Raw genomic sequence first — 22,742 nt, forward strand, 5'->3', positions numbered from 1 at the left:
TTGCATAGCCTCCTAATTTTGTACCCCGACATAGTGTTGTTGCCATAGCATAAACTTGTTCTACGTCATTCGTTTTCAGTTTTCGTTTACCATATTGTGTGGACGATTAAAATAGGATTTCTTTCTATTTTCTTTATAACCGAACTATGAGATGGTCAATGAAACTTCGCTGTTAACTCTTTTCGTAGTTTGCAGATGAATTAAAAAAATGAATCAAGTTTATTATTCATTAACAAAGCAGTCTCATTAGGCTTGCTTGATCCGATAGCTTCATCTAATTTGTATAGGAAATTGTTTTATATTTTTATTGCTATCTTCTTTAAATTCAAAATATTTCATGTTACATGGAACATGAAAATGTCCGTCATTTTTAAAATCGCGTGTCATTAAAAAAACATAATTTTTGAAACCGTTCGTGGGACACTTAATGACTTTTACTTTTCCGTGATTGGTCCTTGAGTGATGTTTCTTATAATTTCACAATAAAAACAAAATAAAAAAGTAATAAACATTCTTTTAATTAAATTCAAGATGACTAATAATCCAGCGAAAATACGCAAAAATTGTCAATTTAAATTAGTATTGGCAAAACACGAAACTGTATAAATGTTAATAAATTGGACGTTCGTTTGACTTTACTGAATGTAATTCTACGGCTGTACGTCAAGCACCAAGTGCCTAATGGAGTCCCATTATAACGTACAAGCCTCACCATTATAACGTACTAGCCTCACCATCTTGCCTCACCATTATAACGTACCAGCCTCACCATCTTGCCTCACCATTATAACGTGCAAGCCTCACCATCTTACCTCACCATTATAACGTACATGCCTCACCATCTTGCCTCACCATTATAACGTACCTGCCTCACTATTTTGCCTCACCATTATAACGTACCTGCCTCACCATCTTGCCTCACCATTATAACGTACCTGCCTCACTATTTTGCCTCACCATTATAACGTAATGTCCTTGAAAACCGATATGCACGAACAAAATTAAGGGGTTAAATAGTTGTGACATATGTATGATTGGAAAATTTATTTAAAAATATAACTCAGCACTCACTGCAGTGAGTGACAGAGAGCGCATTTTTTTGTCGACGAAAACTTGAGGTCACGGACAGACGGACAGACGGACATGGCGAGCACAATAGTGCATTTTTCCATAAATGAGAAAATGCGCCAAAAAGTGTCTTACTGCCAATAATATTAAGGTTATTTCTGGTTATTATGTCATAATTAATATAGAATATTGAATAATTCTTGGTCAATATTAAAACACAATTTAAGGATGATGAATCAAATGTTTGTTTAATAATCGTTGATACATTACAAAAGGTAAACATATTGATTCACATTAATCTTATATATATTTAAAATGTAATTACCTTTTTTAATTGATTTGAAAGTATCAATAACAGATTGCGATTTTATCTTTATAATCCACTTAGTCCTAGTCCAAATAGTGATCTAATGTGGGTCATCCTGATGCAGTTTGTCCCTGCCAAAGCGCGCATCAGTGCTAGATTTATTGATAGGAATTGATACAAGCATCATCCTAGAATAAGACATATGCTTTTAAACGCTTATTAATTGGGGTAGAAAATACTATTTTCACTTAATCAAAGTAATCAATATTCTAGAATAGAAAAAGGTCTGTTGCTCTTGCAAGACTTTATTTTTCTCCCGCTTATTTAATATAATTCCCGATATTTCCGGCTCATGTTTGGAAATTTCACAAATGACATTGGGTTCTTCTAGCGGATTCGGCAGGAAATTTGGTCTCGACGTTCAGATGAAATCGAAGCTTTATTATTATTTGATCTTGCATTTTACAGACGAATTGTGCAGAAGTATGCACCAATGAGGTACACTGAAGTTCAGAGGGCTGGCACGAGGGGCAGGACACTGAGGGGCAGGACATTGAGGGGCAGGACATTGAGTGGCAGGACACTGAGGGGCAGGACACTGAGGGGCAGGACACTGAGGGGCAGGACATTGAGTGGCAGGACACTGAGGGGCGGGACACTGAAGTTCAGAGGGCTGGTACGAGGGGCCTGACACTGACATAGCTGGACAAAGAACCTCAGCTATGCCGGAGTCTTGCCTACCGCACCGCCTGTAGGACTCCCTTATCCTTATGGCCTTATGTCAAGTTTAGGACGTCCTCCTCCATCATCACGCTGATGCGCCACCTTCGTCGTCCTCCATCTCCAAGCCGTCGGATTCTCTTTATGAAAAATCTTCTTCAGGGATAATGGTTGAATTGGCATACATTCTTGATACGATCCTAGTATATTTACAAGTGAATTACTCCTTCACCAAGAAGACCCGAATAAAAGTGTCAGCAAATGGGTTCACTTGTACGAAAGTAACGGAAACACATTATATCAAATTGGATCAAACAGTTCATCTGCCTATATTTTATATTTCTTCTTTCAGCCACTTTTCCGTCTCGAGCAATTCCTCTCACTCCCTCCACTCTCTCTTAGTCGCCTCTCTCACTCCCTCCACTTTCTCTCAGTCGCCTCTCTCACTCCCTCCACTCTCTCTCAGTCGCCTCTCTCACTCCCTCCACTCTCTCTCAGTCACCTCTCTCACTCCCTCCACTCTCTCTCAGTCACCTCTCTCACTCCCTCCACTCTCTCTCAGTCGCCTCTCTCACTCCCTCCACTCTCTCTCAGTCGCCTCTCTCACTCACTCCACTCTCTCTCAGTCGCCTCTCTCACTCCCTCCACTCTCTCTCAGTCGCCTCTCTCACTCCCTCCACTCTCTCGCCTCTCTCACTCCCTCTACTCTCTCGCCTAACTCACTCCCCCCACTCTTTTTCAGTCGCCTCTTTCACTCCCTCCACTTCCCTTTACATTTATATTTCTAATTCCAGAAATAAGCGCCTATTCATATGTTCACATCTTTCTTTAATTTTAACAAAAATTGTTGGTTAAGAGAGTAAAAGAAAACAGTATTTCGATAGATTTTTAATGATGTTTATTATCATTTTCAAAACGCAGTAATATTCAAAGTACCACAGCAGAAACTAGGAGCAGCCACGTCGACTGTAAGACGTCCAGGCCTCTACTGAAGAAGAATGGAACTTCTAGGCTTTCGTGTGAATGTTGAGCTAATATTTAGACAAGGTTTTTCCAGCCAGGAAGGCTGGAAGTCAGAGTTTCCGCGCGCCGTTTACAAGTGGGTGGTAATCAACGTGAAGCTGATGTTAAAACATCATTTAACTAAATATTCTTAGCCCACACGACTTTAGGGTAACTGAAATATTGAATATCAGCTGCTAAATGATTGTTTTATCTAACTGTGATCTTAGTAATTGCTTCAAGCATTTCAGGAGGCCTGTAAGGAAGCCTGTGTTTGATCAATGGTCACTCGCAGATTTTGGCAAGTCACTTGAGTCAACTTCGCTCGCCCACACTCAACTCTCACTGCTGCTCAGCGATAGCTTGCCAGCGAGTGTTCAACATCATACACTCAGATAAGTGAATGAGAATTTGTCCAAATACAAATGCAATTTTTTGCCTGTCTTTGGTTCACACCGATCCAGTTTGGCCCGGGTAAGGGTTTTGCGTACTTTCTCTGCTCGTGCTGTGATTAATAAAATGTGTCGCTATTTGAACAATATGACCCATTCATTTTATGAGTGCGTGAATTACGATTGCAATATCCTAAGGCATTTCTCGCCGATTATATCTTCGATATCTAAAGCTCACAAATTTTGGACGGCCATTATCCCAAACGTGTTTTATTGTTCAGTATCAAATAGTTTCTGAGGTTCATTTTACTGTTGTTCCGAAAAACTGTTCTAAGATATTTGCAGCTTGAGGCAATGCACTTTCATCAGACCCTGCACAGTGAACACCCTAGGCGCGGCAATCTTATCTACGAGCTGATAACACTGGGACAATGTGTAGATAATCGTGTATGAATCACCGTTCATGAATGAGTCACCATTCATGTATGAATCACCATTCGTGTATGAATCACTATTCATGTATGAATCACAATTCATGTATGAATCACCACTCGTGCATGAATAACCAGGCACGAATGAATCACCATTCGTTAAGTTTCAGTAGGGATTCGTACCATGACCATTTATGTATTGAATCACCACTCATGTATAAATCGTCATTCAAGGATCATCACTTATGAATCACGCCCTGGACTTCAAGGAGGCACTGACGTTCAATAATAGAATGTAATAACACATCCTATTATTTTGTATTAATAAATGATTAAAATAATAAACAAGCAACCTCACCTACCATTATTACCCCAATTGCTACATTATATCTTTTTTAATTCTTCACTGTAAATAGAATAGGAAAAGTCTACAGAAACGAATCAGGACTTTTTACAGGGGCTTTTAAAACGCATAGCAGTCTCGTAAAATATACTCTAAATATCTATCAAAACCTCCATCACAAATTTTTGAAAGGAAAACAAATCTAACAATACTTAAATTTAATTTAGATTTGCGAGTTTTATTCACAGTTGTAATTTTCAAAGAGGGCCAATAAATGTTATTGACAACAAAGCTGAAAGTGTTAATCCTAACCATGTTTCTCCAATCATTTTCTAGAGAATTTCTGACTTTGCACGAATAGGAATAGATGATGTGTAAATATCATTGTCGAATATTGTCACGCATGAATTTTTCAATTTTGTTCGGCATTGATGTGTAAAATCATTGCTATGTATACATATGTTATACTTATACTTGTCTTGACATTCCTCATAAGGCTAATTTTCAGAATTAATATGAAAATCTCCAATTTTGTTTTATTTCAGTTATCCATAGAAGAAAGAAAATGTTTTTTTTGTAGAGAAATTGTAAATGAGCATTAACTGAGATATTAGCCTTGTACACCGTATTAAAATTGTATGCGCATTAAACTATGTCACATATACAGTATACTTGTGTTCTTGCACACAAATTGCATACTGAGTTAACAGATAATTGAACAAATCTGATGCTGAATCACGAATAATATGGAAATTTTGATACCAAGCATCAATTTTGTCTCTCCGGAATGACTAAATCTTTTGTTTTGCACCCAACAATCAGGAGGAATTTTTAGGCTTGACTCATGAACTATTTACTTGTGTTTTAATATAAATAATAAGTAATTTACTAAAACGATAATGAGCGTTAGCTGAATCATGAGAAAATCTGCGCCTGGCTATCTCAACTCAAAGTTTTGTGTTTAGTTTGACTGATTTTCTTTTTAAACTCTGGTTTGAAGTAAACTTTGAACAAAAATCTCCCCACGGATATGAATTTTTTCTTCCAAAACGCGGATAAACAGAAAATCAAATTTGTTCCATACCAAATTTTCCCACTTTGTATAGATTCATTGATGATTCATTTAGATCCTAATTTTTAAGGAGATCATCTTTTACAAAATATTCTTTGCGGTTCATATTTGTACAACTATACTCCAATGTCTGTTGTTATTACAATATGTGAAATATAAATTCACGCGATTACGTTCTTATTTTGTTATCAAGCAACTCTGGAAATTGAATGAGTACTTCTTATTTTTTTTATTACACTGCATTTTGGCGTAAAACTCTAAGCTATCTCACGGATTCATATTGATTAAATTCGAATTAAATTCCATGCAACGGAATGCTGCGTGCACGCCGTCTAACTCGTATCCATTCGCTAGGATTTTTATCCATAACTCCACCAGCGACGATAGCTTGGAGTTTTCCTTACCACATTCTGGACGATCTCTTTTTAGCACCTTCAACTCATTCTTCATCAAATCTCATTAAATTCATATTCTATTTTTAGATATGATACATCATAAGCCGCGCTTTGCTAACTTTTAAACTTTGAGCTTAGTAGTAGTACCCAATATATGATTCACTTCAGTGATGAAATTCCTTTGCACTAAGAAATTCCATGTCGTGAAATCCACGGAAGATAAAAGAAACATTTTAGTACCCCAGTCGGTTGTGTTAGCATAGCATAGCATAGTGAGTCGGCGCTGAAGAATAGGCCTAATATGGTCTCTTGCGGATTCTTGTAATTTTCGCGACTTGTCCACAGGAGCATTTTCTCTCACAACTTACCAAGTTAAAACAAATTTACGAGATCGCAGATAAGCGATCTATCGATGAGATGACAAAAGGTATAGTCGTTGAGATAAAACGCTCCTTCTCACAAAAAAAAACTTTTTCATTGGAATTAAATGAACAATTTGATTTGTTAATTTAGTTGTATCTGCATATATATTAACTCTTAAATTAATCAACTTAATAATTGAATGAGTTACCAGTTGCATGCAGCAACGCCTGACACTCGACACACACGCAGCGCGCTCCGTGCACTCACTTGTCTGATGGCCAGCGTAGAGTGAGCAGGTGGATGGTGCCTGGTGCTCTTGCAAGTCAAATCTTTCCACAATAATCAAATTTTTTTCTAGGTAATACCAATATTTTTTATCGGATAATTAAATGGATTGGTATAAAAATCATCCTGGAAAAATAAAATTTTGTTAATTTTAATCGTCATAAATGTGTTACTTGAATTTGCTCAAAGTTAGGTTCGAACCTTTCAGTGCAAATATATTATAAACAACTCTGTAACACAGGACTTCATAATAGAAAGGAAATTGAACAAAAGTATTCTACTGTAAAAAATAATTTTAAAGTTTTTGGTTCGATAACTGGTGTTATTCCACATTTTTTTAAAGACGTACAGTGGGGGGAAATAAATATTCGTACACTTAAAAAATCGTATTTTAATGTATGTAAGTACACAAACTTGACAGGAAAAGTGATTTAAATTATGTATAGAGACGCATAGTATTCAAAAATACTATCAAAAGAAATTAAATCTCAATGCAACAAAAAACAATGCAACATGTTCACTTTTCGGGAATAACTTTCTCCTTCCTTCCAACGCGATAGAATTAGTTGTTTTTGGGAACTTGTTAGTTCTTTACCGTTAGCCATTTTTGAGACCTTCTTGTACTACGGGCAGTTGCAGAATGATCTGGTAGTTGCAAAATACGTTAACTATGGTTACTGATTACATTACTGGAACGTGCTACATGTTTCTAGTACATTCTGGAATGTTCTAACGTGAAATATTAGTCAAAAGTTGTTTTGTACGAATACTTTTTTGACCCCGAAGAAGTTAACATGTTGCATTAATTTTTGTTGCATTGAGATTTAATTTCTATTGATGCTATTTTTGAATACAATGCGCCTCTAGACATAATATAAATCACTTCTCCTGTTCAGTTTGTGTACTTACATACATTAAAATACGATTTTTCAAGTGTACGAATATTTATTCCCCTCCCCCACTGTATCTCGCTATGACATTAAGCACTGAATGCCAAATAAACAAGACGAGTTTAACCAATCGTGGCTTATTCAAGATGATCTATATTAAATCTAAGTAACTTTAAGTTAGCTTGCGGTAAATTGGGTTAGATTTAATTGATGATAAACTGTTTCTTTACGTTATTTCTCGCCAAAGTTTCTGTCGCACCGACCAGAAAATAGAACTGAATGCGATGAAGAAATTGCAAAGCAGAATTAATGTCTCGCCGACAACGCTAACTATGGTGGCGATGCTGCTGATCACCGGCGTTCCAGGTTTGTCCGTGTTTTTAAAAGGCAGTAAATTGTATCACAATAACAGTATTATTCATTACCTATTTGCCAAATTCTGTATATTTGTGTGATCGGAGCCTGGCTCTGCAAATAAGTAAGGCAATGATCGGGGTTCTCATAAAAAAGCATTGTGAGATTCAAATTTATTCAGTAGAACAACAGATCGAACAAGTTGAGATGGTCTATCATTCTGCACCATCATTCCACACCATCATTCCACACCATCATTCATCATCGTAACTCCACACCATCATTCCACATCGCCATTCCACACCGTCACACCAACGACATTTGCCTGTATGGTTAGAGCTTACTAAGTTCAAAATGAATGATCTCTGAAATTTGGAATATTTCCTCACCCATAGCCTTACCAGAAACAACAAACGAGACCATCACATCGTACTACCTCCAGCCCTCCAAGATACCGAGCGTGCGAAGTTACATGCTCTGGAACGGCAGCTTCCCTGCCAACCTTACGGCTCTCAGCATCTGCTACCGCCTCAGACTGCATTACTTCAGGCCTGATGTTACTGTCTTCTCGTACCGGGACGAGTCTGGCTCAGAGATCCTTACTGGTAATCTTTTGCCATATGAACGTGATTTATTTGTACTTAATTATTCAACCATATAACCTTCCTGTAAATCTGACCGCCTCAGCATCAGCTACCGCCTCAGACTTCCGTTACTTTTCAGAGATCTGGCTCAGATATCGTAACTGATAGTAAAGTTTAACTATTTGAATAATATTTATTGGTGGTTAATTATTCAATTAATTGTTAACGTCTGGTTCAGCGACCAGATCGGTCCGAGATCGTTACTAGTTGTCGAGTTTAACCGTGTTAATCTGGTTTATGTTTTTTTCAGTAGTTTGTAATTTAGTTCTTCTCACAATTTTCTTAACATGACGAATTTGACGTTGAAATGCGAAATTGTTGTCAATGTCGAATAAATGTGGATATTTTCTTCCAGTTATCTGAAAAAAAGAGAATTTTTTGGGGATTTTAATACTATTTATTGGCAGTTGATTATTTTGTTAATTAATTAATAATTTAATTCTTAACGTCTTCCCCAACCACGACGAGTCTTTCTCGGAGATTGTAACTGGAAGTCAAATTGACAGCTTTTTATTTAGTTGCAATGGATTAGCTTAATTACACATTTAAATAGATTAAATACTATTAAATTAGACACAATAAATTTATTCGCACATTCTGTATGACTCATTCTCCGAACAGACATGAATCGGTTTAAATAATTTTAATTACTTGTTATACGTCATGTGTTCAGGTAAGAAAAAAATTATCCAGTACATTTACATCAGAAAGGCATCACCACTCTAGTTTAACCCAAATTAGGAGTTTTACGGGGTATATTAATTCATATGAAATGATATGGATTATAAGAGTTGGCGAAGCCATTTGATTTTGAGTTTGTAAAATCATAAAATTAATTTTTTTATTTTTAAGACCATTATCGTCGAGAAATGCAGGTGGAGGTATTTTGAGTTTGTAAAATCATAAAATTCATTTTTTTATTTTTAAGACCATAATCGTCGAGGGATGCAGGTGGAGGTGATGGAATACAATGTACGCGTCACCACCAACATCGTCACGCCACTCATGTACTGGGCAAGCTTTTGCACCATCATCGATGCTGATGCCGGAAGATTGGCTGTATTCTTCAACGGAAAATTGATGAAGGTCTGAGGAATGCTGATGTGCACTCAGAAAAGTGAGGGAATCTTTGTCCGAATCGCGATACACTCTTTGTCCTTGAATGAGTCATCCTGATATGTATATAGTTTGGCCCGGTAAACGGTCGTTTCAGTTCTACATCCGCTGGAGGTTAATTAAGGGTGTGTTCGAATTTTTTTGTACGAATTGAGTACGATTGAGATTTTGTATCACTTTTTGGACGAATTGAGCTTTTAATTTTCTAAGTGTAAGGTTATATTATTATATATTCTGATTTTTATATTCTGCATGGTTATATTATTAATATTTACTATATTTTGTTATCCTATATCTGCTGCAGGAAGAATGGTTTGTGCCAGGGCCGCAGAAGTTAAGCCAGGCGGGGGGCACCGTGGTGCTGGGTCAGGACCAAGACAGTCTGGCGGGGGGCTTCGACCCAGCCCAGTCATATTGGTGAGCGAATGCAGTACATACTTCAATATTCCAGTACATGTTTATTGTCTAGTACATAAATCAATATTCTAGTACATTTTATTGTCTAGTACCGTTTCAGTTTAGTACATTCTTCAATATTCCAGTACATGTTATATGTCTAGTACATAAATCAGTATTCTAGTACATTTTATTGTCTAGTACCGTTTCAGTTTAGTACATTCTTCAATATTCCAGTGCATGTTTATTGTCTAGTATATAAATTAATATTCTAGTACATTTTATTGTCTAGTACCCATTCCAGTATAATACATACATAAATATTCTAGTCTATATTCATGTCCAGTCGATATAGCAATTTTTTAGCACATATCTCAGTCTAGTTCATATATCAATATTCTTTGAATATACATCATTGATTTAAATTAATTTAATTGCTTGTGAAACGTCATATGTTCAGTTTTGAAAAAAAACATCCCGAACATTAAGTGTTACCGACGTTCCATATTATATGTTCTAATACATATTTCTGCATAGTACATATTTCATTACAGTACATATTCAAATAATCTATAACATATTTCAGTCTAGTGAATGTTTCAATATTCTAGTACATATTTTGTAGAAATTGAAATATTGAATTTTATCCAAAATATTAAAATTTCCCCAACAGCGGAGAGATCACGGACCTACAAGTGCACAGCTACGCGCTCACAGACACGCAGGTGGTGCAGGTGATGTCGTGCAGCCCAGGGCTATACGTGCCTCCTGGTGACGTCATCAACTGGCGCACGGCTACGTGGACTTTCGGCGAAGACTATAAAACTGTAAGCGAAATAATAATTTGTTATTATTTATAATTAATCATTGTCTGATGGATGTTTTTCTTCAGAAACGGTAGCAAATTGTTTATTAATTATATAGAGGGAGGATTAATAAAACTTTAAGCGAAATAACTATTAATTATACAGGGAGAAGACTACAAGAACTGTAAGCGAAATAATGATTTTTTAGAATTTATTATAACCATTGCCTGATGGAGGTTTGCTTCAGAAACTGTATAAAATTGTTTATTAATTATACAAGGGAAAGACTGTTAAAACTGTAAGCGAAATAACAATTTGTTATTATTTATTGATAAACATTGTCTGATGGATTTTTTTTCAGAAGCTGTAGAAAATTATGTGTTAATTATACAAGTGGAGGACTACTAGAACTGTAAGCAAAATAATTATTTGTTATAATTTATTAATAAACATTGTTTATTAATGCAAGAGACGTATTGCATTGCAAGAGACGTATTAAACTGGAACGCTATGCGTTTTAGTTTAGAGACTAAATGCCACACTTCTCCAAGAGCGACTAAAGATTAAATGAAAACGCACAGATTTTGAGGTAGCCGCAATCTAATCGTTATCCTAGCTGCTACCTAATCATGTTTACTTTTAGGTACTTGAACATTATATGATATTCTGTTGTTTTTTCCGTGTCTTATCGACGGTTTCTGTTTCATGACCAGCTCTCATGCCAACACCCCTTGTTAGTCGAATTGCAGATGTTCCTTAATCCAGTTGAATTTATTTATGAAACTGTGTCGTGTCTCAAGATTATCTCCTATATTTAAATAATACCTCTCAGCCTTAGAACATTCCTGTGAATTGCTTTATCCACGTATCGTAAGGCCCGCAGGCAGAAGCCCTTAAAAACAAATATAAGTGTTGCATATGCCATCCGCTACAGCACGAGTGAGTGAGCAACCCCATTGTAAAGGAACGCTATTATTCAAGTGCCACGTTGTCCTACTCATGACAGAAAGAGTAAAAGGTGAAAAAGACAGGTGAAACTGAAAAAGTGCGTACGGTGTAGGAAACCTATCAGTTAACCCCAGTCGAATAACGTACAAAGGTACAATTATTGTACCTAAACTTGGCGCTATTATAAAGTTGAGAAAAGAAATTTCTACAGTGCCATGTTGTCGTACCCATGACAGAAAGTGCGCACGGTGCAAGAGACGTGCCAGACGACCCCCGAGTCGCACGTCATGTTCAAGGAGCTGCTGCAGTTCAAAGTCGCCGTCAGCCTCTGCTCTGCCTTCGGTGGGGCTCTCGCCCTGCCGGGCAACCGCACGGAGCTTGAGGTGTGTAACAAGACATATTATTCGTAATAAATTCTCCGCTCTAGCTTTGTTATTGTATCGTTTCTGAATTTCACTATTAGTGGACTAAATATTCTATAGAAAGTTGTACAATGAAAAATTGATCATAAATTTTGCGATTGTTCAATGAATTTGTATTCTGAATAGCTTGCACCGGCTGCTGACATCAGCTTTATTTTCAGGAATAATTTCTTCTCCATAAACAATTTTTTCATTTATCGTGTTTTTTTTCATTTATAGCGTTAGTTTAGTTCGAGCGTTTATTCTTTTTTAAATATTTTCCATTTCTTGTTTTTCTAATAAAAAACTATCCCTATTTTATTTTTTACCGAAAATTTTTGATCTAACTGTGTTTTGTTAATTATATTGTTTAATTATCCATATAATTCTCTTCCACTAAACCAAAATATCTAAATAGTTTAGATGTCTAAATGACTATGTGTTATGTAGAAAACTAAAACTAAAGTACAACTAAACTACGTAAGTGTATGTCACTTAGAAAAAGTAAAGTTATAGAGTAAGTCTATGTAATTAATTTAATTCTGTTATTTAGTCGTTTGTAATTTATTTATTGAATTCTGATGTTTAATTCCAACCCTAGAGAGCTCTAAATTTCTACCCTATGAGGCTATATCGCTGTCTGAGAGTCCATCCGAATCCGAAATGACTTCTGAATCGTCGGATTCACAAACCCTAAATTTCTACCCAAGAGAGCCCTAAATTTCTACCTTATAAAACCCTAAATTCCTCTCCTAGAGAGCCCTGAAGATCGCCAACAAGAGTGTGTCCGAGTGTTCAGGCCCAAGTGGGCCACTCACATGGCTCGACATGACGGACGAGTGGCGGGATGGGCGGTGGGAGCGAGTGAGCAACGGGCAGCAAGTGAGTTGCTGAGGATTTTTTCCATATTAATGATAAAATTAAATATACTATAACTGTATAAAAAATTACTATATCGAATTACGATAAAATAAAGTATATGCTATCTGTCAGGCCCTACCGCCTGCCTGGAGAAGGTTTCGTTGACTAAGTGCGTGAGGGATAAGTAAGACACCATCTGTCTAGAGAAGTTATCTTTATACGGGGTGGTAATACATGAGCGATACGATACAGTCATACAGGTATAGGCTAAGACGTCGACCCTTAGGTCAGAGTAGCTCTAACGCTAGCTACATTGCGGCGTGCGGACTGGGGGCCTTACTAAGGTTCCCAGCCCGTTTATAACCACGGCATCCGCCCACTATACTGAGGTCCTGATAGCGTAATCTGTCACGTGATTTTGTAAATGCTGACTCAGGTCTGGTACTTTTTCATCAATCCTATTAAGTCTAGTGAATATTACGTCTCAACTACAGATAATCATTTCATATAATATAATTGTAATGAATATAATGAGACGCCAGATTGACACCGGACATATCTGCATATCAAAAAGGACGGTATCGAATTAAAATAAAGTAAAATATATGATAATTGTATTTTGAAAAGTTTGTAGTCTAATTACGATAGCCTGAAATATACTATAACTGTAATTCGAAATGTTCGATATCGAACTACGTTAGAATAAAATTTTCTATATAACTGCACATAAAAAATGTGTCGCAATACGATAAAATTAAATATAAAACAGAGTTGAGAAAAGTGCTTAGAGGAAAATGTGGAAACACTGCATGTGAATTTTGATATTCGAGTATTCATGAATGATACAATCGCAAAATAACGTTGTGTTGCCAGCGATTGAAGGGTGATGGTAAATGTGCATAGAAGCTTAAATTAATTCACATGAATTACTGCAGGATTGGAGGTGAAATATCCACTTAATCGCCTTTTGTTTACAGATAAACAGAATGCTTTTAACCTTAATCGTACCTCAAAACATATGAAAGAGAGTCACCGACAGTATACAGAAGAAGAGAGATGTGTAAAATCATTAGCAATTATCCTAACTTTCACCCTGTAAATTCCACGTGTTCAGGTGACATTTTTCAACTGGAGCAAAGGTCAGCCCAACGGCGGCCAGAACGAGAACTGCGCAGTGATGCGCCCACATGGCGGTTGGGCCGACAACAGCTGCGCTAAAAGCTTCAAAGTCTGCACCCTCTGCAAGCTCAATGTCCCAGTCTTCCTTAGGTCAGATAGGGCAATACATTTTTCCGTGTCTCTTAAGGCCGCTCTATAAAAATTGTACATGTTGTGGCATAAGTACGTGTAGCGGCCTAAGTACATGCTGCGACCTAAGTACATATAGCGGACTAGGTACATGTAGCGGCCTATAAGTAAAAGTAGCGGCCTACGTACATGTAAGTTGTAACCGCCTAAGTGTATACGTAGTGGACTAATTTCAACTTGCATCTTAAGTACACTCAGCGACACACCAATCTCGTCTGTGATTTGTGTGTTTAGATTGAAAAGCATTCAATGCTTGACTGATAGAGTTTCGAACACGAAATGATTTTTTATATATATGATTTTTCGTATTCCCGCCATCTGAATGAATCGAGCAATATTTTCAATTTTACCACCAGCTTCATGTTGAGACGAGGAAATATCCTCCGGCATACCACAAAAATTGCAATAAATAACCACTCCTACTTGACTATGCCAAAATATCACGTGATGTGTAGTAAAAGATGCATTACTATCTTAAATTATACGCGAACAGACTTCGCGGGATCTGCGAGGCGGTATTTTACGACGACCGCTTCGTGATGGACGGCGACAAGAACAAGAAACCCCACTTCCGCGGCTATTATCGCTCCGAGTTATACTACGACTCCGAACTGCGAACATGGAGGCTCCAGAACACCGGGGTAACTAAAATAATGCATTTTAATACCTCCGCTTGGCTACTACGACACTTAACTGCGAACATGGAGGCTTCTGAATACCGGGGTAACTAATATAATGCTTTTTAATGTCTCCACTTGGCTACTACGACACCTAACTGCGGACATATGGAGGCTCCTGAATACTGGGGTAACTAAAATAGTTTCTTAATATCTCTGTTTGTTCAGATATGTTGACACATATATAGATGTGTTTCAGAAATATATATATATATATATATACATTCCTTGTATTTGCGGGTAAAAACAACTGCTGCATGTTCGTGCACCGGTATTTTCCTAATTCAATATTTTACTCAGCTTTGTTATAACGTATATGACAAGAAATTTGTTTGCTAACCTATCTCTAAAAATATGTTTTTCTCTCTGCTCGTGCTGCGGATGAAAAATTGTCACTATTTTGGCCCAAAAAAACATTCATTATTGAGTGTTCGTTCAAATTTGTCCCCTGTGCGTGACTGTTGTAAGTACTGGACTCGTGCGTCCCACGCCTAGCCGAATTGCTGCCTGGAAATTACAATGCGTTCTAGGGACACGCCCTCGGGACACTTGGTCGCTGCAGTTTTGTTTTCCATTCAACTGTGTTGGACTTTTTGCTACACGCTAGAGGGCGTTTAGTGTATTACCTAATGAAGTAACCATGACTGAACTTGTTAACTTGGATAATAATAACGACACATGACTATATTGGGCATTTAGCGCATTGGTTATTACTGGATTAAACGTGAATGATCATGGTAATTTAGATGATATAGTGCTTAGTTCAGATAATAACAATTACAGTGAATTGGAGGGTGTATAATCAATAAGTTAGTGAAGCTACCTTAACTGAGCTTTTTAACTTAGTTGATTATAACGACACATTCACAGAGAACTGGAGGACGTTTAGTTATCAATTCGTAAAATAAAATTCTCTGCTCCTGTTAACTTAGATAATAATACTTTTATTCAACGCCAAATTCATTGTGAATTGGCCATCATTTAGTGTATTAGATAAATCATATTTATCGATTCCGTTAACGTGGATTATAATACTGAATTTACGAAAAGAAATTCTGGTTGATGCACATTAACATCATCAAAGTCACAAATAATTGTTATTTATATTTTTGCAAGCTAATTATTGATATTGATGATGCTTCAATACATCACAAGATATTGTTGGCAACTTTTCAACCGATCGTCCAAACATATTTCACTGTCAATTTTTTACTGGTAATACATGATGTTACTGTCATGATTATGCACCATTTTAATGACAATTTTCTTTGGAACTCCAACTTTCAGTTCCTATGTAGTTGGTCTAATAAATTTTTATGATACCCACAACTCTAACCATTTTTTGGCACCAACCATTTTGGCGAGCCAGGCAAATTAACCGTCAACTCCTTGACATGACATTTTCATTGGAACTCGTATATGTAATTTCTATTGAAATATTCTAACAAATTGCAATGTCACTCAAACTATTTACTCATGAGTCACCCAGGACGAGAACACCCACGCCCTTATGGTGGTGGGGAGCAAGAGCCTCAGCTACCCCATCGGCAGGAATTTCTGGAAGTTCACCCATGGCTTCTGTGGGTCTGCGGCTGGGGAGGTCGTGAGCCTCACGCTGACGCAGTGCAAGAATGGGGAGGAGTTCACCTGCAACGATGGGGCTTGTGTGCCGCTGGTGCAGGTCAGAGTTTGTTGCGCATCTCATTAAATTCGAAATTTTCTAAGGCTCATTCCTCCAGGAAAATGAATAGAACATAATGGCCAAATAGTGACGCACTATTTGCACGTAGCAACGTGCAAATTTTGCAACGATTGCAAAATTTGTACAAAATTTCACAAATGTGTTCAGAATTTTAATAAAATAAAGCAGCGTTCCAAAATTCGCGCCAAATTGGCCATTGAGGTATGCGCAAGTTAATTCAGAACTGTAATAAAGACGAGGAATGTGTGTAGGTATGCGACCGTCGGGCACAGTGTCGGGACCAGTCTGATGAACTGGACTGTACCCTGGCCATCGTCCCCCACGGATACCAGCGAACCCTACCGCCACCTTCTTCTTCAGAGGCCAGTGATGGTAGCTTCGAACCTACCTACGTCTACCTCAACATAACCATCGCGTGAGTGTGTCTGGTGCTTGGTCTTACGGTGAGGCTGACAGTGATGGTAGCTTCGAACCTACCTACGTCTACCTCAACATAATCATCGCGTGAGTGTGTCTGGTGCTTGGTCTTATGGTGAGGCTAACGCTGCTACCTTGAGGCTACTTACGTATGCCAAGCTATCATGCGCCTATAAAGGTATAATATGCCAATGAACGTATATCATATGCCAAATTATCATATACTTTTTTTGTTTACAGATAATATGTCTATTCAGATATTTCATTCCTTTTTCATTTGCCGATAATATGCTTAGCAATGAACCATTTGCCCTTATAAGTACTTACCGTTGAAATGCATTGAAGCAGAAATAACTTTCCCTTCAGATCCTTCTACGCAATTCAGAGCGTGGGCAACCGCTTCAATGTCGAGCTGAAGCTGCGCTTTATTTGGATGGACCCAAGACTTAAGTTCAAATATTTAAAAGACGACAGAGAGCTGAACATATTGCAGCCCCATGAGGTGGGGATTTCAACTTTTCATTGTCTGAATAAATATAAGGAAAGAAATGAAAATATTAAAAAGAAGTTGAAGAGCCGAAGCGGTGATAGGTTTATAAAATTATACATAAATGTAATTGTTTCCCCAGCAATCAAAACCACAGCGAAGATACCGTGTGCGCAGTGTTACTTATAACATAACATAACATAGTGATGCATGTCGGCGCTGAAGTGTAGGCCTGATGTGGCCTGTCGCCGATTCTTTTCCTTTTCGTGCCTTGTTCATAGATCTAAACTCGTGTCATTTGACCGGATCTTTTCATGACTGGCGATAGTTTGAAGAAGCTACTAGACTTCCACCGGGTTCGATAAGGAGCTAGGCATTTCAAATCTGAACATATATTTTTCCATAGCTTTATCTAGTCTGTTCTTGAACGCGTTCATACTTGGAGCGCCAACGATGTCATCGGGAAGGCTGTTCCACATGTCGGTGATTCGAAGCACGATTCGATACAACGAGTGTTACATTAATGCACAACATCATTCCGACTTTTTATTGTCCAAATATGTAAATGTCAATGTTGGATTACATTAACGAGAAGTTAAAAAGCCGACGCGCATTATATAATTATGAAAGTCTGAGAAAATCATTTAGAAATGTAGTTGTTACCCCAAAATTCAATGAAGCAGCAGTGATATGTGCAATCTAACACTATATATTATGCGTATTATTATTATCAATAGTAATCCAAGTAGAGAAATAATGACTCGTCAGAAAAAAACATATTTTCTATATATATATATATATATAAACAGATTTAAGGACTCTACCTTGCATTATAAGAAGCGAATAAAATCTATACAAGCGGGCGTTTGATATACATAGATATGACAACGGCTGAAAACTAAAGGAATCTGTCGCATTTTGGTCTCAGGTGATACACTAATTAGGCAGGATAAGAAATAAAACTTTAATTAGCTCTTTATGTGCCACCTCATCAATCAAATACAAATTCAAGGTAGTCCTCCTAAATTTTATAGCATGTAATGTATTATTTTCAGATGAATGAATATATCTGGGTCCCAGAGATCAGTTTTATAGACTCGGAAGGCAACAACAACTCTGTTGTGGACTCCAAAACTAAGATAACAGTCGAGAAACTGGGCAGCCCTGAGGAAGATGACGTGCAGCGGTCCCGTGAAGGTATGCAGTGTGACGTAGCGTGACGTAACGTAGCGTGACGTAACGTAGCGTGACGTAACGTAGCGTGACGTAACGTAGCGTAAAGTAGCGTGACGTAACGTAGTGTGACGTAACGTAGCGTGACGTAACGTAGCCTGAAGTAACGTAGCGTGACGTAACGTAGCTTAAAGTAGCGTGACGTAACGTAGCGTGACGTAACGTAGCGTAAAGTAGGGTGACGTAACGTAGCGTGACGTAACGTAGCGTGACGTAACGTAGCGTAAAGTAGCGTGACGTAACGTAGCGTAGCGTGACGTAACGTAGCGTAGCGTGACGTAACGTAGCGTGACTTAGCGCAGCGTGATGTAACGTAGCGTGACGTAACGTAACGTAGTGTGACGTAACGTAGCCTGACGTAACGTAGCGTGACGTAACGTAGCTTAAAGTAGCGTGACGTACCGTAGCGTGACGTAACCTAGCGTGACGTAACGTAGCGTGACGTAACGTAGCGTGACGTAACGTAGCGTAAAGTAGCGTGACGTAACGTGGCGTAGCGTGACGTAACGTAGCGTAGCGTGACGTAACGTAGCGTGACGTAGCGCAGCGCGATGTAACGAAGCGTGACGTAACGTAACGTAGCGTGACGTAACGTAGTGTGACATAGCGTAGCGTGACGTAGCGTAGCGTGACGTAGCGTAGCGTGACGTAGCGCAGCGTGATGTAACGTAGCGTGACGTAACGTAACGTAGCGTGACGTAACGTAGCGTGACGTAGCATAGCGTGACGTAGCATAGCGTGACGTAGCATAGCGTGACGTAGCATAGCGTGACGTAGCATAGCGTGACGTAGCATAGCGTGACGTAGCGTAGCGTGACGTAGCGCGACGTAACATAGCTATTGCAATGTAACGTGACTTAACTTAATGTAACGTAGTGTAATATAAGGTAACGAAAATTAATGTAAAGGAACCTAACGTGACGTAATGTAATGTGGCTTGACGTTACTTAATGTAATACAACGCGACGTAACGTACTGTAGCGTATTGTAATTCAATATAACGTAACATAATTTTATATAGTGTAACGGGACGTAATGTAATATGAAGTAACACTTAATGTAATGTAACGTTATAACGTAACGTAACGTAATGTAATGTAACGTAATATAACGTAACGTAAAGTAATGTAATGTAACGTAAAATAACGCAACCTAATGTAATTTAATGCAAAATTACGTAACGCACAGTAATGTAAAATAGCGGTGTATGGCTTCGCCATGTATGGGAGAAGCCATGTATTCTTAACCATTCAGCCTCCTTGTAGATTTCGAGCAGAATTGTCACAAATAATTTTGGGTTCCGAACCCACAACTCGCTGCTTCCAATCTTGGTCATAATAATCTCTCAGTCTAGCAATATCTGATCAGAAATTCATCTTTGTAAAAAATGTACAAAAAATAAGACTACATTTCCCTCGACAGGGTAACAAGTGTTTATAGTCAATGATGTCTGAATTGCAACATTTTACGTTTTTGCCCGAAATATCTTTCTTTAACGGCATTTTCAGTCCAATTCAATATCCTACCTATCCTACCACGGTATAATTCATCCATTCAACACTTACAGCTCGAATCTACCGCAGTATTATTCATCCATTCATCATCTACAGCTCGTATCTACCGCAGTATTATTCATCAATTCATCATCTACAGCTCGTATCTACCGCAGTATTATTCATCCCTTCATCCTCTACAGCTCGTATCTACCGCAGTATTATTCATCCATTCATCATCTACAGCTCGTATCTACCGCAGTATTATTCATCAATTCATCATCTACAGCTCGTATCTACCGCAGTATTATTCATCCCTTCATCCTCTACAGCTCGTATCTACCGCAGTATTATTCATCCATTCATCATCTACAGCTCGTATCTACCGCAGTATTATTCATCCATTCATCATCTACAGCTCGTATCTACCGCAGTATTATTCATCCATTCATCATCTACAGCTCGTATCTACCGCAGTATTAATCATCCATTCATCATCTACAGCTCGTATTTACCGCAGTATTATTCATCCATATATCATCTACAGCTCGTACGTATCGCAGTATTATTCATCCATATATCATCTACAGCTCGTATCTACCGTGGCAACGACACGTGCATACGTGTAGTTCGTATCTACAACCTCTGGTTTCGCTGCAACTTCAACTTTTTCTACTTCCCCTTCAACACGGACTACTGCACCATGACCTTCCAGGCCAACAAAAACACCAAGAACTACGTCAAGCTCAAGAAATACGGTCGTGGATTGTGGTATGAGGTGTGTGAACTATGCGGTTATACGGCCGTGGATTATAGTATTTAGCTTAAGCGTCAATGCTTTTGATTTTACATGAATTTCAATATTGAATAGCACTGTAATAATCACGTATTGTAGTAGTAGTAGTAATAATAATAATATGATGTAACAATTATAATCATCCACCTTGTATCAGTACGCAGATCAGCTACCGAAGTACAAGATTTCCGACATTTCGTTTGAGGAGAACGAAAATCCGGAGCTGTACAGCAGCGTTACCGCGACCATCAAAATGGAGCATCTCTTTGCCAACGAGGTAAGTGAGGTAACCAACGAGGTAAGTGAGGTAACCAACGAGGTAAGTGAGGTAACCAACGAGGTAAGTGAGGTAACCAACGAGGTAAGTGAGGTAACCAACAAGGTGCCAACATCTATTCACGTTGAGCCTGTTTTAAACACAATTAACGAAATGAGGTACGACAAACTATGCCGACAATGAAAGCTGTGGCTCTTTTATTTCGAATTTTGTACAATAAATTACATTGAAAAATAACTGCGTCTGAAATTTTTCTTCACGCATTTCAAATGCTCACTTGGGCTTGAAATTCAGGTCAATAATAGTTCGGATCACAAGGATTTTAAATAATAAATTATTTACGCTTGTTCCTCGAACACGCTTTATACTTTCTAACTTATATTTTTTGCTTTTCAAATTTTCGCTTAAAATGTTCTTCCAAAACAATTAAAATTAAACTTATTTTTTCAGATCATGACGATATTCGTGCCAACAACTCTGATCAACACCATTGGTTTCGCGACCTTCTTCTACAAGTGGTTTGATTTTCAAAACAGGATGGTTATTTCTCTGACTTCTCTTCTAGTTCTGTCAACGTTCTTCTCTCAAGTCAGCACCACCTTGCCTGAAACCTCCTACCTGAAGCTCGTTGACATTTGGTTTCTCGTTTCCATCATCTATTGTTTCGTTATCATTACGACCCATGTGATCATCGAATATTTCCACGAATACAGCAATCCGTCGGAAATGGCCAGCAAAAAATTAGAAGAGTATCCGGTTGAGAACGCATCCGTTCTGCGTTCTGCAGCATCAACGGACGTCGAACGTTCCGCCGGTGCAGAAAATGCTCCGCGAAATTCTGCGACTGAGGCCAAATGCCACCAACCCGCCGTGTTCCGTGACCCTTACGCGACACCGAAGAAAATTGATAAATGGGCCTTCCGTCTCGTGATCAGCTCCTATGTGGTGTTCTCCATCATATTTTGGGCTGTACCCATTTGGCAGAAATTCAAACCTGATTCAATATTTATGTAAAATTGTGTCGGGCATCATCCTTGGTCAATGAGGTCACAGGGCGGTCCAATGGTTACAGTTCAGAGTACCAAGATTGGAGCAGAAAGGTGCGGGTTCGATCTCAGCTACCTGCTACAGTTCTGGAATCGGCGAGGAGGCCGGACGGTTAAGCAGAGCAGAATTGGAGCAGTGAGATGCGTGTTCGAAACCTGCAATAAGCTGTGAATGTTCTGCAATTGTAAGAATCGGCGACATGCCTACGGCCTACTAAAAACTGAAACCGCTATCAATATATATATTAAAAGTAAAAATCTAGACATTTGCTATAAATTATAAGTTGTGATGAAATAGTTAATAAATTTCTCGGGACATACTTTGCAATTCACACAGAAATCAACAAAGAACAGAAAATTAAACAACACGCTTGCAGCATCATGTCTCGCAGGAGTATTTTAAAATCATTTTGTAGTGGAGCGTTTGGATCTCTTCAATAGTTGACTGTTTAACGATGATGGATAAATACGCCCATGCCCATTTACACGATCATGGGCATATCACTTTGCTT

The 22,742-nt window shown here is 38.1% G+C and overlaps 2 protein-coding genes across 2 annotated transcripts; both read left to right on the forward strand.

Moving 5' to 3' along the window:
- Positions 1-7,600: 7,600 nt before the first annotated feature.
- LOC125177766 (serum amyloid P-component-like) lies at positions 7,601-10,954 on the forward strand. The gene is made up of 6 exons (XM_047880138.1): positions 7,601-7,634; positions 8,018-8,227; positions 9,195-9,352; positions 9,687-9,799; positions 10,452-10,605; positions 10,946-10,954. Exons 1-6 carry the CDS (start codon positions 7,601-7,603, stop codon positions 10,952-10,954), a joined length of 678 nt encoding a protein of 225 aa, XP_047736094.1.
- A 375-nt stretch (positions 10,955-11,329) lies between these two features.
- On the forward strand, positions 11,330-22,283 carry LOC108673774 (glutamate-gated chloride channel subunit beta). The gene is made up of 11 exons (XM_018161644.2): positions 11,330-11,915; positions 12,690-12,815; positions 13,909-14,063; positions 14,596-14,743; positions 16,269-16,460; positions 16,733-16,896; positions 17,265-17,400; positions 18,441-18,582; positions 20,702-20,889; positions 21,065-21,184; positions 21,635-22,283. The coding sequence occupies exons 1-11, from the start codon at positions 11,820-11,822 to the stop codon at positions 22,196-22,198; spliced, it is 2,031 nt and encodes a 676-aa protein (XP_018017133.2). The 5' UTR covers positions 11,330-11,819; the 3' UTR covers positions 22,199-22,283.
- The last annotated feature ends 459 nt before the right edge of the window (positions 22,284-22,742 follow it).

This window comes from Hyalella azteca, unplaced genomic scaffold (assembly GCF_000764305.2).
Source record: "Hyalella azteca isolate HAZT.00-mixed unplaced genomic scaffold, Hazt_2.0.2 contig4675, whole genome shotgun sequence".
NCBI classification, from domain to species: domain Eukaryota; kingdom Metazoa; phylum Arthropoda; class Malacostraca; order Amphipoda; family Hyalellidae; genus Hyalella; species Hyalella azteca.